This window comes from Antechinus flavipes, chromosome 5, assembly GCF_016432865.1.
Source record: "Antechinus flavipes isolate AdamAnt ecotype Samford, QLD, Australia chromosome 5, AdamAnt_v2, whole genome shotgun sequence".
Taxonomy (NCBI): Eukaryota; Metazoa; Chordata; class Mammalia; order Dasyuromorphia; family Dasyuridae; genus Antechinus; species Antechinus flavipes.
In genome coordinates, this window is record NC_067402.1 from 107952341 (window position 1) to 107969604 (window position 17264).

The following is a 17264-nucleotide window of genomic DNA, read 5'->3' on the forward strand; positions in this document are numbered from 1 at the left end:
ACTCATTTTTCTTCTAGTGAATGAAGATAGGCCACAATATGAGGCTGACAAAGCAAAGTAATTAATATGAACACCTTAGACTTCTTTTTACTGGACCTGACACTGAAAGCAAACAGAAAACTCATACAGTAACTTAAAATATGGGAGTCAAATTTGACATGGGGAACAGACTTCACATACATTTCTCCAAAAGAAACAAAGTGAAAGCTTTCCACAGTGGCAGTAATGGAACCAAAAAATTACATCCAAAGCACAATTATTGCTAAAAGAAACAAAATTAATTACCTGGAATCGCCCTATGTGACCCTGTAGCTCCATCAGAGACCCTTCAGTTACATCAACATCTAGTTCACTTAGCACTCCTACAAAATACATTTGTAGATTTTTAAAAATTATTTATTTTTTTAATTATAATTTTATAATTAACCAAATGAAAAATACTATAAAAATATTTCTAACATTTATACATCCTCAATGAACCTTGACAGATCTTTGAAATAGATATTTGAATAATGAGAATATATGAGAAGAAATAACAAGATGAAAATGCTAAGGGTTTACAAAAAAAAAAAAACTCCTAAAACATGAAAATAACCATAAAAAGCTATTTTTAAAGAGTTCTGAGAAATTTTTCATAAATTTTCATCATCTCAAAGATTAATGACATTAAAATTCAGCAGGAAAATTATTTTTAAGGAACATTCTGAAACACCAAAAAGTAAGAATTACAGTATTTCTTGTCATCTATAAGTTCTGCAATATAAATGTTCTTTCTCTAGGTTAAAATACTAATTTTTTCTCAGTATGGATTAAATTCCAGGTTCCTGGATAATTTCAGCATCAGGTTCATACTCTTCCTCTTCATCTTTAGAAATTTAAGGTTCCCTGTTCTCTTTGACTTCTAATCCACACTAATCACCAATATTAGCATGGATATAGCAGTGATTTTATCACTGCAACGTAATGCTGTCCCTCTGAGATCTCAGCACATAGCATCTGCTTTCACAGGGTAATTGAAAAGAAAGGCATCATGGAGGAATTGTCATTTAAGATGAGTTTTGAAGAAAACTAATGATTCTAAAAGGTGGATTTCTGGCATGGGAAGAGCTTATGGAGAAGAACATAAAAGGAAGAATTAGCTGGCCTGTCTGGCTGCACTGTATTATGGGAAGGAAAGCAATGTGTAGAAAAAGATTAGAGAGAGGTAAATGAAAAGAAATTTAAACAACAGAGGAATATATAGTTGATGCTAAAATTAACAGGGATCCACTGGAATTTATTCATAGGCTCATCTAATAAGCAAAAGGTATGTCTTGGGGAGAAATGTGCTTCAGGAATAACTCTGTATCTCTGTGTAGATGGGATTAGAGAGGGAAGAGACCCGAATCAGGGAAATCCATCAGGAAACTATTAGAATAATCTAAGACATTAACACTTTAAATTTTCATTAAAAAAACTTGTCAACTCAAAGAGATAAAACCTCAATCAAAAATCATTAAGAGGCAGAGTGCCATGATGGCAGAGTAAAGACAGGGACTCACGTGAGCTGTCCCCCAAACTCCTTTAAATGACTCATTTTAGCATCAGAATTCACAATTTTAAAGCTGAAGACAATTTGGAGGGTCAACAGGAAAGTCCACTGTGAAAGTCCAGCACAGGCCTAGTCCCAGCTCAAGCACCAGCAGAGCAAGAACAACCTTGGGGCCTCTGAATCAGTGGCAGTTTCTGGACCTCTAAGCTCAAGGACACCAAAAACAACTGAGAAAGTTGGCAAAGGGGATAAGAGGGCTTTGGGAGTCTAGCAAGCCAGGATTGGACAGCAGTCGCAGTACCAGCACCATTTTCCACAGACTTCTGCCCAGAGGAGGTCTTTTTATTAGCAACGAGGAAGGACTTTGTTTCTTTAGCACATTAAACTTAATAGCCACAGTAAAGCAGGGACCCTCTTCACAATTTCTAGCCAGGGGGAAAAACCCTATAATCAAGTCCCTTGAAGCATCTCTGAAAACAGCTGCCCTTAACCCCTGATGCTTACTTCAACAAAAAGTTAAAAGTCAAGTAATAGGCTGGGGAAACAACAGGAAAAGATTATGATTATACAAAGTTATTATGATAACAAGAAAGATCAAAAATAAGAAATCAGGTCATTAAGAGCTCAAAATGGATTTTGAAAATCAAGTAAGAGAAGAAGAGGAAAAATTGAGAAAAAATGAAAGTGATACAAAAGGAAATACAAAAAGCTAATGAAGAGAATGCTTTAAAAAGCAAAACTGGCCAGTTGGGAAAAGGGGTATAAAAGTTCACTGAGGAAAATCCTTAAAAATTAGAATTGAATAAATGGAAGCTTATGAAAAATCAGGAAAAAACCAAAAGAATAAAAAAATAGAAAATAATGTGAGATATCTCATTGGAAAAACAACTGACTGGATTTAGGGGAGTTTTATATAAACTATTGGTCTCTTTGAAAGCCATGATCAAAAGAGCTTAGACATCACCTTTTAAGAAAAAATGTCCTGATATTCTATAACTAAACAATAAAGTAGAAACTGAAAGAATCCATCAATCATTTCCTGACAGAAAACCTAAGATGAAAAATTCCAGGAATATTATAGCCAAATTCCAGAATTCCCAAGTCAAGGAGAAAATATTGCAAGCATCCAGAGAGAAAGTCAGGATAACATAAGATTTAATAGCTTCTATCATCAAATATAATATCCCAGAGAGCAACTGAGTTAGAATTATAATTAAGATTCACCTACTCAGCAAAAGCGAGTAGTTTTCCTTCTTAAAGGGAAAAAAAAGGTAGATATTCAGTGAGATAGAGGATTTCTTAGTATTTGTGATGAAAAGACCAGAGCTGAATAGAAATTTGATTTTCAAATGTAAGACTCAGGAAAAACATAAGGAGGTAATCAGGAAAGGAAAATCATAAAAGATTTAATAAGATTTATCTGTTTATATTCCTACATGGAAGGAGAATTGTAACTCCTAAGAACTTTCTCATTATTATAGTAGTTAGAAGGTATATACATACACACACATACAGAGAGGGGAGAGGCACAGCTGTGAGTTGAATATGAAAGAATAATGTCTAAAAAATTTAAGTAAAAAGATGAGTGAGGAATGGACTGAAAGAACAGTTAAGAGAGAAGTAGAATGGAATAAATTATCTGTCACAAAAGAGGCAAAAAAGTTTTTACAGTGCAGAGAAGAGGGCAGGAAAGGGCAATTAAGTGAATTCTTATCATAATTGGCTCAGAGAGGAAATAACATACACATTTTATATGAATACAGATATCTATTTTAACCTGTTAGAAAGTAGGAAGGGAAGGGAATGAGAAAGGGAAGAGTGACTGAAGGGAAGACATATTATTTATTATTTTTTGGGGGGGGGCATATTAAGGGAGGGAGTGGTCAGAAGCAAAACACTTGAAGAAAAACAGGGTGAAGGAGAATAGAATAAATAGGGTAGAAGAAAAAGTTTGCAATAGTAATTGTGAAAAGAATTTCGAAGCAAGTTTCTCTGATAAAGGCTTCTTTTCTCAAATTTATAAGGAAATAAATCAAATTTATAAAAAATATAAGAGCCAATTCCTAATTGATAGATGATCAAAAGATATAAACTATGCCTAAAGGGCTATAAAATATGCTTTGACCTAACACTAGGGATGAAACCCCAAAAGAGGGAAAAAAAAAAAGGAAAAGGACTTGTATGTACAAAAATATAGCAGTTCTTTTCTCAGGCAATATTGAGGGGATGCTCCTCAATCAGGGAATGGATAAATAAATTGTGGTATGTGATTATGTTGGAATACCATTGGTCTATTTAGAAATGATGAGCAAGATGCCTCAGAAAACCTGCAAAGTCCTCCATGAGCTCATGAAAAATGAAATGTACTGTGTACAAAGTAATAGCAATGTTGTAAGATGAGCTATGAATGACTTTGTGATTCTCTGCAACACAATGATGTAAGACTACTCCTCAAGGACTTATGATGAAAAATGTTATCCATACCTAGAGAAAGAACTCATTGTTTCTGAATATAGATTGAAGAATACTTTTTAAAAAAAAAACTTAATTTTTAACTTTAAAATTTTTTCACAACAATCTTTATGGAAATGTTCTATATTAACTTCACATGTGCTTTCTCAATGAGAGTGGGAAGGGAGGAATAGTAAGAAGAAAAATGAACTGATTCACACTCTTAAGTCTTAAGATGTCATAGATTTTGCTTTGCATTTGCTTCCCAGTTGTCTCACATGTGTGTATGATTTTTTTCCTAACTAGACTATATTTTCTACTTCTTCCATCCCTAAAGCATCTATTATACATTATATATACATAAAATATGTTACACACATATATAATATGATATTTACACAGTAAACACTTGATAATTACATTCAGATAGCTTTTTATTACTTTTTCACAACTATACTTCTAAAGTTAGAACAACGATCCTAGAAACTGTTTCAAAGTTTAATAAAAAAAAATTAAATCTATGTAATCATATTGCCAAAGATTTAGCATTTTAGACCATTTCTGTTAAATGAACACAATGATATCACTAGCATCAATTTCAAATAAATCACCTACACCATCAACATTTTAAAAACATACAGTGAATCTGCAAAAGAATGCTAAAAGTCCATTAAACACAATTAGCTCACCAGGCAATGCAGCTTTGCTGATGATTCCTGTGAGGAGGGCTAGCTCTTGCAGGGACCCCGCGCTGACATCCTGACAACGCAGTATTGCTTGAATGGTGTCAGAGTGGGAGATGAGGAATTGCAACACCTAAGATGAAGAAAGAATGAAAGGAAAAAAGAGAGGAATACAAGAGAGGGATTTTCTTATAAATTATTAAAGTACAGTTTTTGGTGACAATTAACCTTGTCCTTCAATAAACTGAATAGAATTATTAAACACAAGAATTTTTTCAGACCCAATCTATGATTTCATCAGTGTAGGGAAGTTCCTGATAGGTAAAGTCCCTCCACTGAAGCGGATCAATGTCTGCAGCAAACAGAAAGAAAAGCTACTAAATCTCTTGCATTTATTCATTTATTTACAGAGCATATGCATGGGTAATTTTTCCAGGATTGACCCTTGCAAAACCTTTTGTTCCATTTTTCCCTGCTTCCCTCCACCTCCTCCCTTAGCTGGCATATTACACATGTTGAAATATATGTTTACATATTTATATAGTTATCTTGCTGTACAAGAAAAATAAGATCAAGAAGGAAGGAAAAGAAAAACTGAGAAAGAAAACAAAATGCAAGCAAATAACAACAGAGAGAGTGAGAATGCTATGTTGTGTTCCATACTCTGTTCCCACAGTTCTCTCTCTGGGTTGTCCTTTCTTTCATTTGTCCTTTTATTTAAATAAAATTCATTTTTAGTATTCCTGGAGTTGATGGCTAATTCTAAGGGTAACATGAATTTCAGCTAACTGTCACTTCCAATCTCATAGATTAAGACATTTAAAGGTTAGAATTTATTTAAGTTAAAAAAAAAAAAAAAAAAAAAAGGAAGAGTGCAAAAGAATTTACTGCAATTTAGACTTGCAGGAGTAGGCATTAAGCTGGGAAGTCTGGATCTGGTTTTTTGTTTTTTACCTTTTACTGTTTATTTTGTAACTTGTGTTACAGTGAAGAAGTATGACATAATGGATAGACTGGAGTCAGGAAGATCTGGGTTCAAATCCCCTCTAGATATATACCGGCTATGTCCACAATATTCCATTATCACCTCCAAACCCTGCTCTCCACAGTATTTTATGACAAATCGCTCCTTAATTATTTCATTGACTCCCCAATAAAAATCTAGGTTTCTCAAGGGCAAGAACCATATCCTACATAGTTATAACTCATTTATTTGGAGATCAGGTTTTTTTTTTTTAAACATCTTTTATATCAAGACAATGGAAGTAAGTGAAATATACAGCATACTAAATAGAGAGTTGAGCTGGATGTTATTTCATTAGCATAAAAGAACTTTGAAAAAAATGTGCTCAACAAATACAGATGAGAAATTATTTTGCAACTCCATTTTTGATAACAGGCTGAGACCCTGAAAGGTTAGGAGACTTGTCCAGGTTTATATAAACAATATGACCAGCCTGGGCCTCTTATCTTCCTGATTCAGTAGTCATCTGCTACCCACAGCCACAGTCTCTCAATACATCCCCTGAATGTAATTATATACTCCACAGAACCAAGAAACAATACTCTATCTAATACCACTACTATCAAGAAAAATAATTTTGAAAGACTTGAGAACTTGGATCAATGTAATGACCAACAACAATTCCAGAGGACTCATGATAAAACACGTCACCCACTTCCTGACAGGGAGATGGACTCAAGAATGTAGTTGAGACATTTTTCCTAACACACACAATACTGGAATTTGTTTTGCTAAACCATATATATCTCTTCCAAAGGTTTTATTTTTCTTTTCTTTTTTCAATTGGGGTTGAGAAGGACATTAAATGAAAATTTTCATTAAAATTTTTAAAATAAAATAAAGTTTATTCCCTCATAAAATATATCTTACATCCTTATATCTATGGCATTCCACTTAATTGCTCTGTCCATTAATTACATCTAACAAACTCACAGTACTAACAGTTAAAAAAAAAGAAAACTAGCTCATGAAACCTACACAAGTCATTTGATCTCTCTTTACTTGCTCATCCATAAAATGAGAGGGTTAGACAATGCTACCATTCTTCCAAACTGTGCTTGATAGAATAAAAGTTGCTTCGGAGTAAGGACTATATCATTTTTGTTCTGTAATTTGGTCAGACCAATTCTTGGTCAGACCAATATCTGGCATGTAACAGATACATAATAAATACATATTAACTAATTCTAACTCCAAAATTCTAAAATCCATCTTACCTGTCCCGCCGCCTGCAGATGCTGAGCCATACTAGATGTGAGGATGACCTGGCACAATTGGAGAGCAGGAAGAAGAATCTGGCGATATCGGTCCACAGGGGCAGGTATGAATACAGGAGGTTCTCTTATGCCAAACAGTCTTTGTACATTCCAAAAAACAGAAACAATATGACAAGAAGGTTATACTTTAAAAAAAATAAAAAAATAAAAGATCATTTTTATATGGTGGAATTTGCAAAACAGGCAAATGACAGAATATAATTAATTAAGCTATGAATTTCTATTATTGTTTTTCATAGAGACAAAAGGGTATGATCTAGATTGCTAGTGCTTGCTTTAATAGCACACATATTAAAATGGGAAGGAAATATATCTGGATCGAAGGAAAAAAGCTCTTACCTAAACTATATATTCAATCATAATTATTATGAATTTTTAAGAAAAAATTTTTTAAGGAAAGAAATGTATTTTTCATAAAACAGCCTTGAATTTTCCACTATAAATTCCACTATAATTACATCACAGGTTTATGCAGATACTACCTCAAAAACATTAAAAACAAATCACTTCCAAATTTCCCTCCCCCATTCTTGACTTCAAAATATTTCTGTATTCTTTATTAATGAATTCTAATAAGATGTCTTCTCAGACTCTACTGAATATTAAGATGACAAGAAAGTTAATGTAAAACTGGAAAATAATTTGAGATCTAATCTTGAAGGTTACAAGATCATTTATATCATAATACCTCTGCCAATCTAAAATTTGGAGAGAGGGCCAAGTGATTTAAAAAATACAGACTTTTGCAATTTAGTAACAGGAACCTCACTTTATTATTATTAGCCCAACTAAACTTAAAATAGGAAGAAACATTCAATCACATGCAATTTAATAAACTAAATTGTAGATGAGTTTTAGAAAATGCTTTTTGTAACTAAGTTGAAACTGAAAGAGTAACCAACTAAAAGACAATTGACTAATGTAATAAAATCTGATGGGAAACATAAAATTTAAGACTTGGCAAATAATTGAGTATATTTCAAGATGAAATGTTGAATTTTGAAATTAGAACAAAAGATCCACCAAATACTAGCCATTTAGCTTCATCTCTTATTCTTTGATAATACCAAAACTTAATGGCTCACCAGAATGCAAACAATATCTTCTCACATAAAAATCAAATTCTCTTGTAACTCAAACTTCTTTCTGGTAATGAAAAACTGCATTTTTATTACTTCATTTAGAGTTTTAATTTTCTTTTGGGACAAGAAAATTATGCTTTGTCAAAGTTATGTGATTTTTTTTTTGTTTCATAAATATTCCCCTCCTTACAAAATCTCATAATCATCAAATTCCATATACTACCATTTGCCTAATCATCCACTTGAGGATTTATACCTGAGTTTTTGTCTATCTAGTTTTGAAACTAGATATGAATGTATTTGTGTACACATGGGCCATTTGCTTTGTTAATTGAATAACCTCAACAAAGATTATGTTCAATTATGCCACACCAATAGCAACCTTGAGTTTTGTTTCCTAATCTAGTCTCTTATGTGGATGTTGTGGACCCTTCCCTGCCCGATCAGCCAGTGCTGGCTGTTCCATTACAATATGAAGGCAAAGGAGACAGCAAACAGTTCAAAGATGATTAAATGTTATTTATGTTTCTATTAAAAAGATTATGGTAAATGGATGGCCAAATCATTTTTTTTAATAATAACTTTTTATTGACAGAACCCATGCCAAGGTAATTTTTTTTTACAACATTATCCCTTGCACTCACTTCTGTTCTGATTTTTCCCCTCTCTCCCTCCACCCCCTTCCCCAGATAGCAAGCAGTCCTTTACATGTTAAATAGGTTACAATATATCCTAGATACAATATATGTGTGCAGAACCAAACAGTTTTCTTGTTGCACAGGGAGAACTGGATTCAGAAGGTATAAATAACCCGGGAAGAAAAACAAAAATGCAAGCAGTTTATATTCATTTCCCCATGTTCTTTCTTTGGGTGTAGCTGTTTCTGTCCATCCTTGATCAATTGAAAGTGAATTAGCTCTCTTTATCGAAGAGATCCACTTCCATCAGAATACATCCTCAAACAGTATCGTTGTTGAGGTATATAATGATCTCCTGGTTCTGCTCATTTCACTTAGCATCAGTTCATGTAAGTCTCTCCAAGCCTCTCTGTATTCATCCTGCTGGTCATTTCTTACAGAACAATAATATTCCATAACGTTCATATACCACAATTTGCTCAACCATTCTCCAATTGATGGGCATCCATTCATTTTCCAGCTTCTAACCACTACAAACAGGGCTGCCACAAACATTTGGCCAAATCATGTTAAAGAAATATTGCAAACTTCACTCATTATTTTACCAACTTCAAATAACTTGCAAGTAAAACTCAAACTACAAAGAGTTTGCTTACTAGGAGTCTATTTTGGATGAGGGATTAATATAGACCCAAATGTATATTGATTGTAATAACATACTTCACTATGTAGTGGAATTTGAATATTGTTTAAGTAGGTTTAGTTATTGAATAGCAAAACACTGTTTGCCTATATATAAAGATTTATGACACAATCTTGTCTGCTCTCTTTCATGTTCAGGGGGCCAGTTTTATAATGAAGCTTCACTATTTGATGACTAAATTATATCAATTTCACACATCTCTGAATCTCCAAGGCCATGAGATTTTTAAATGATCATTTTTCAGCTATTCATACAGTTCCCAATTATTTGGAAAAAGACAGTTCAGTAAGTGAGTTAATTCTGTCTTTGTCTTTGCCCTCCTCCTACTTTATAGAGAAAGCAAAATTATAATTCATCTATTTCTGAGCTACTTGGGCCCCTTTTTGTTTTTTTATTGCTATCTTTAATTACCCAATAATTTTGTTATTTTCCATCATACATATTTCAAATAACATGTAGGTATTGTTTCCATTTTTTTGGATGCATTCAACTTAATTAGCAGTTTAAACAGAACTGTGAATATAAAATGTTTAAAAAAAAAAACACCCCAAATCAACAAACAAGTTGGACTGGGAGGCAGCCTCAGCCTCAGAAACTTCAAGGAGAGTGTGGGGGGGTGGGTGGGTTTCATGATTGACCACTGTCAAAGAATGCCAAGCATAGTTGTACAGACTAGATGAGATCCTCAAATACGCTCCTGGGCTACTGCAGCAGCAAAGGAGCTAGCACATGACTGGTGGATGTGGTAACAGAGAGGGAGAAATCCATCCAACCATGGGAACTTGCACAAGAGCAGAATCCCTGACTTCAATTCCAGGCAGAGAGGACAGTTGAAATTCACAGTCACCAAAAGGACTACAAAAGCAAGAGCATTTGAGACGACATAACTGGAGTTCTGACCAAGGCATGAAGAAGGAGCAAGGTTAGGCCCCAGAACAGAATTCAGAAAATAACAGTAAAAAGGACTAGACACCTGGGGGCTTATTCTCCACATCTCAAGCCTAAAACTGATATAGGAAGTTGCTAAAAACAAAACAATAAAGACAAAAATGAGTAAGTAAAGGAGAAAGAACCTAACCATAGTTACTATGGAGAAAGAGAAAATCTGGGTTCATATTTACAGCAATGTATATGTACATTCAGAGCTAAAAAAGCCACTCCTTTTTCAATGAAAAATATCAAATAGTCCCACAAGCCCAAACTTGGCAAAAGAGCTGGGGTTACAATCAAAGGTAACTTACCCAGCAAGATTAAGTATGCTTAATCTTGAATTTAAAAAAAAAAAAAAACGACTTTCAGGAATTTATGGTAAAAAAGAACAGAATTGAATAGAAAATGTGACATAAGAGATTTTATATGGTCAAATCTGATCTCTGTGAACTAACAAAATTTATCTAATACATGATAAAATATTTATCTTTCTGAAAATTGAGTGTAGAATGCTCTGTATAATACAACAGCTGAAGCAGAATCTTACCAGCAATAAGCCAGGAAAATTTCATTTTCACTGGTACACTGACTTTTACCCTAAAAAGACACAATATCCCCAAACTGAGAGTACTCCCTCTGGCTCCCACTACACTGATACTTACCCCTGATGGTCTATTTCTGGACGCATGTCATAGACTTGACACTGTGCCAGTCTCACAATCACACCAGACTTCAGCAGCTCTAATGCTCCTTGTTGTATTTTAGCCACTCTTGTCAAGAATGCCTAACAAGGTAGAAAAATGTATTAAGCACCTGGTATTTGCTAGACACTGGGGAAATAAATACAAAAGTGATGACCATACCCCAAAAGGTTACTCTCTCACATAAAATCAGATTCTCTCAAAAATTAAAAAATTATAAACTGGCTAAGAGGAAGCAAGTGTTTTTCCATGAATGCCTAGATCTAGGCTGCTAATGCAGCTACTCTATTTTATAAACCTTTTTTTTGTTTGATCAGAATATAGCTAAGTGAATACATATGATTTGGGATTTGAACCAAACTAGTAGAATCAAAGCAATAATAAGAAAAGTTTCCAAAATTCCATAGCAGTGGCATTAGCCAGTTAGTTCTAACGGGAACATGCCAACCCTACCCTTTAATACCAAGAAAATGTCCATGGGCAGGTAGGTGGCGCAGTGGACAGAGCAACCATTCTGAAGTCAGGAGGACCTGAGTTCAAATCTGAACTCAGATATTTAACACTTCCTGGCTATGTGACCCTGGGCAAGTACACTTAATTCCAATTGCCTCAGCAAAAAGAAAAGAAAAAAAAAGAAAAAACCATCCACTTTACAACCATATTAAACACATTTTAAAACACTGGATTTGAAGCTGGAAACTCTGTATTTGAATTTTAATTCTTTAATAGATGTGACCCTGAGCAATTCAAATTATCTGAGTCTGTTTCCTTACCTGCAAAAGGATGAATTGGCTAAAATAATCACTAAAGTCCTTACCAACTATGGATAACTATAGTCAATATATTTGTATATATTGTACATATAAGTATACTATAACAATATATTTCCATATTTTGTTATTTATTGGTATACTTCAATATAGATATGGTAATAGCTGTAACTCACATGATGGGAAATAACATTTAAGACATACAGTATCTTTGTTCAATTTTTAAACCCTACACATGAAGCTGTAATTCAGTCAATCAGTAATTCATTCCTACATTCCTACTATCACAGAGCTTACTTACCATTTTGGATTCATAAGTATAGAGAGCTTTCAAAAGAGGAGGTTGGGGACTAAGCAAGCTCTGAAGAGTAAGGTCATCTTCTACCAAACTGTCCACAAGCACCTTCAAGTAACCACTGTTAGAGAGATACAAGAGCCACTGCTGTTGTTTATCTACAGACACAATTCGATCAAGCAATGCCAGGGCCAACATCTGAAGAAAGAATAAATCAAAAACCCATAAAGATGATTTACAGAGTTTGTAATAGTAAGAAATCTAAATAAAATTTATTCCCATTTTTTAAAAGAAATATAAAAGCTAGTAAATATTTTCTTATATTATTCAGGATCTTTCTAAGTTTTAAATTTGAGAAGCACAATTTGCTGTGTGAAAATGAATAACTTTATAGATAATTTACATATGTATGTTCAAAATGGTAGTATTAAACAAATCTCAGTAGAATATGTATGACCTGTTGTTTTAAAATAATTTTTAAAAAAAACTGTACTTCCAGGGAAAAACAGCTACAGAATATACAAATAAATTCTACTAATTCATTAGGTATCCTGAAACCAGAAAACTATATTAAAGCACCATCTTTGTGCTTCTATAGTATAATGAAAACTGCTATTCATAATATTACCTCTTGGACAAAAATACCTTTTTATCAAAGACTGTCCAATATATTTTTAGTGTTAAATATTACTAGACTGAAAACTGACTATAAATAAATACGTACACACACATATATGTATATAAATGTGTGTATATATATATATATATGTACACACACACACACACACACACACACACACACATGTGTACATATAGTAATTTTTTATTAGCTAGGTTATAACTTCTTAATCATGGCATATATTCATTATACTTCATGATAATCCAGAAAATAAACTTGATTTATAATTAAGCAACTGAATTTCTTATTTAAGATAAAAAAAATAGGGCTTAATTTACTCTTCCAATCTCATGACCATCACAGGCATCTCGACAGACTACTTCCATAAGGGCTGCTCCATAACTCTCAATGATAGCTATGTTTTCTCGCTGCAATTTACTGAAAGCATCTTCAGGTGCCGTTAGTCGTTCCCACATAGTCTTCTTGGCTAAAACAGCAAGGAAACAGAAAGTTAAATTTTTGCCAAAAGGAAAAAAACTATTTAATGAATAAATTTTCCATATAGCAATATAAAATATATTTTCATTATTTTAAAGGCCTAATAATGAATCTAGAACAACTAATTCCAAGAATACTATATAACCCACCAGTTTCTCCTGATTATAATAAAATCAACAGAGAATATTAATTTTAAGGGAACTAAAATGTGTTAGAAGAATCTGGTATAACTAGAAATAAATGATTATGTTGCTGACTACCCTCTCTCTTGCCTCCAGTCATATATATTCAACTCTCTTTTGTCCCTCTAGAATTATCTGGAACAACATATGCAATTTTTTAAAAAACACCTGTAATCAATGATTTTCCCATTTCTATTTAAAAGATTTTTAAATTCATTAAAGTTCAAAGATAGCATCATAACCTAGGAATTTCCAATGAAAACCCATATAAAGAGGCAGCAGGGAAGTTAGAATCCAGAACCAAGCTTCTCTTCGAAGAAACCAGCCTTTGTGATCTAATTTGGAAAATATGATGGTGACTTGTGTTTGTAACATCTTTTACAACAGCATTAACTACTGTACTCTTTTCAAGTGATACACAATAAAGAAGGCTCCACTTTAAACAATGGAAGTGTTGCTGAATTAATCTTACTACTGAAATAATACTATACATAGTGATGTGTGATAGACAATGCCCTGGGTATATTAGCATCCTGGCTGAACTGATATATGTGATCCTGGAGAATAACTGAATTTATCTAAGTCTCAATTCTCTTTCTACAAAATGGAGTGGCTGAGTGAATGAGTGTCTTTCTGCACTAAATCGGACAAACCCAAATAACCAGTACAACATATATAAAGATTAACAACTATTAGAACTATCTTTCAGATGCAAATGTTTGTCAAAATCAAACTGAAAACAAACTCTTGGAATACAATTTTACAGCAAACTGGGAACTACCTATATACAATTTACAATATGATCATCATCTAGGGTTATCTAAAAACAACCATATCTGACCAAGCATAAAAGATGAACATTCTAAATTAAGAAACTTTTTTCACCAGAGATTTCCATTGAGAGCTATACAAGGGGACAAAGAGGTAACAAAGCTTACTGTAGAAGCAAAGATTTTACAGCTTTATCTGTTATCTCATTTTACAACAAACAAAGAAAGGTAAGTAACTTAAGCAATATCACAAAGTTAGTAAGCAGAAGAATCATGTTTTAAAACCAGATTCTTTGATTCCAAATCACTACTATGTCTGAAAGTTTTTGTACAATGAATCATGCCTTTCTCATTCTTGTAAAACAGTAAGATTTTAAAAGTAGTTTTAAAATTTAAAAATGCTAAATTTACTACACTTTTTAAAGGCAATCTGTTCATAATAGAGATTCAAATCCCAAATGATATTTTTTTTGTTCCTACATTAGATATGGAAATGATTTTTAGTACTCATTAAATTCAAACTATAAAGGAAAATTAAGGGGGAAAAAAGGGCAAATTCATGGAAATCAGATAACAGCTTCAAATTGTTTTCCTTTATATAAATCTTTCTTTATCCTTCAATCTATTTTGCATATCACTACTACCTTGTGGTTGCTGTTATTATTATTAATTCATTTCAGTCATCCTTTTGGGGGTTTTCTGGGAAAAGATACTGGAGTGGTTTGCCCCTCCTCTAGCTCATTTTAACAGATAAGGAGAAGCTGAAGCAAAGAGGGTTAAGTGACTTGTCCAAGTTCACACAGCTGGTAAGTCTGTGGCCTGAGAAAATGAGCCTCCCTGACTTCAGGCTTGGCATTCTATCCACTATACCACTTAGCTGCTTAATTTCCTCTAAAAAACAGCTTAGTTTCATTCTGGCAAACTACAATTTTAATAGAATTAAACAATGAAACACCAGAAATATTATGCAAAATATGCAAAAGTTGATCAATGATCAACTCTGATGGAAGTGGCTCTTTTCAACAATGAGGTGATTTAGGCCAATTCCAATAGACTTGTGATGGAGAGAGCCATCTGTAACCATAGAAATAATTATGAGGCCTGAATGTGGATCACAACATTGCATTTTCACTTTTTTTTGTTGTTGTTTACTTGCTTGCTTTTTTCCTTTTTTGATCTGAGTTTTCTTGAGCAGCATAATAAATGTGGAAATACATATAGAAGAATTACATGTTTTCATATATTAGATTACTTGCTATCTAGGGGAGAAGATGGGATGCTAACCTAAAAGCACTGGTTTTAATTAAGCCTTTAATTAAGTGAAGGAAAATGAAAAACATCCTGAAAAGGGATAGAATTACCCTAAAAATACAACATTTAAAAAATTATTTTATAGTTCTTCCACAGTTGTTACAACTTAATGACATTTTAAAAATTTATTTGAAATAGCAAACTGGTGGGTGATACCAAGTGGTAAATTAGCGACTATACTTCAACTCAACTTTCAACTCAATCCAGAAGGTGAAGAAAAAGCAATCTCCCATTATGGATGACTGATAATCCTTTTCTCCTTAAAGAACTTTACTTTCATTCTGTTAAGCAGTGACAGAAAGGGAAATGTGGGGCAGTAAGAATAATATTTCTTCTGGGAGAAAGGTACTTTTCCAATGCCTGATTTAGCACAGATTTGCCCAAAGAGCCTCCAAGGCAGATAAAATGTCTGCTAAGTCCTACCTTAGCTGGAAAATTACAGGTCTAGCAACAGATTATTCTTCAAAGACTAGTCTAAGACACTAAGCTCACAGGGAATCCTGATCATGCTAGTCTGAGATAAACCTCTTGGGGGCTGCCTACTCTAAAAGAGGAATTTTTCAAAACAAAGGTTTGGATTGGGGTCCCAAGTTATTCCTGTTTTTTCAAATGGTGGGGGAGGAAGTGTCTTGTGCCCCAACCTCCATGAAATGTCAAGGGTTAGGGTCTTATCTTTGTATGCAATATCTCTGCCCTTTTTAACTACCTTAAGAGTCCCTTTAAAGTATGCACAGTACAATGAAAAGAACAGTGGATTGAGAGGCAGAAGACTGGTTCCAACCCATCTCTACCACCTGTATCTGTGAGACTTCTCTGACCTGTTTCCTCATCTGTAAAATAATTTCTTATATGGACTATGAAATCTCTTCCATCCCTATAATCAGGACACTTTTGACAGAAGGGACTATTTTGGATCACTCTCACTTGACATAGCACACAGCATACCACAGACACTAAATAAAGGCTTACTACCTTGCTTTCACTACCTGAATCTTAGGCCTTAACACCAAGCTCAAAATGTTCTGAATAAAGTCCCAGAAATGCATTAGGTGTCTGATTAGCATGGGCTAAACAGAGAGACTAACCCAAAGATGAGTCATCTAGAAATGGAATTTTGGACCATGGCAACTCATGGAATTGATGAAAAGAATAAAACATGAATAAATCACATATCTTTTAAAGTATCATAAAATCAAGAGAATAATGAATTCATTTGTAAATTGCTTTTCCCACAAATCTATTTACTTTAAAAGTACAAGTTGCCTGGCATATTTAGTAACCACAAGATAACTTATATGCTGTATAAAAGTAGGTTTTAAAAAACCTCTCTCCTCCAAATGTTGGAGGGGATTTGGGAAAACTGGGACACTGATACATTGTTGGTAGAACTGTGAATGGACTCAACCATTCTAGAAAGCAGTTTGGAACTATGCTCAAAAAGTTATCAAACTGTGTATACCCTTTGATTCAGCAGTGTTACTACTGGGCTTATATCCCAAAGAGATCTTAAAGAAAGGAAAGGGATCTGTATGTGCCAAAATGTTTGTGGCAACCCTGTTTATAGTGTCCAGAAACTGGAAAATGAATGATGCCCATCAATTGGGGTATGGTTAGGTAAATTGTGGTATAGGAATGTTATGGAATATTATTGTTTGGTAAGAAATGACCAGCAGGATGAATACAGAGAGGACTGGAGAGACTTACATGGAAGACTTACATGATGCAAAGTGAAATTGAGCAGAACCAAGAGATCATTATATACAGCAACAACAATAGATGATCAAATCTGATGGAAGTGT

General features: G+C 33.6%; 1 protein-coding gene across 1 annotated transcript in view; it reads right to left on the bottom strand.

Moving 5' to 3' along the window:
* Positions 1–17264, bottom strand: part of NUP205 (nucleoporin 205) — an 81380-nt gene that overhangs the window by 14144 nt on the left and 49972 nt on the right. The window contains exons 31-36 of the mRNA XM_051963347.1: positions 13043–13191; positions 12092–12283; positions 10982–11103; positions 6907–7045; positions 4672–4798; positions 286–362 (exon numbers count right to left, since the gene is read on the bottom strand). Coding sequence (XP_051819307.1) covers positions 286–362; positions 4672–4798; positions 6907–7045; positions 10982–11103; positions 12092–12283; positions 13043–13191 — 806 coding nt within the window. The remainder of the gene's footprint in view (positions 1–285; positions 363–4671; positions 4799–6906; positions 7046–10981; positions 11104–12091; positions 12284–13042; positions 13192–17264) is intronic.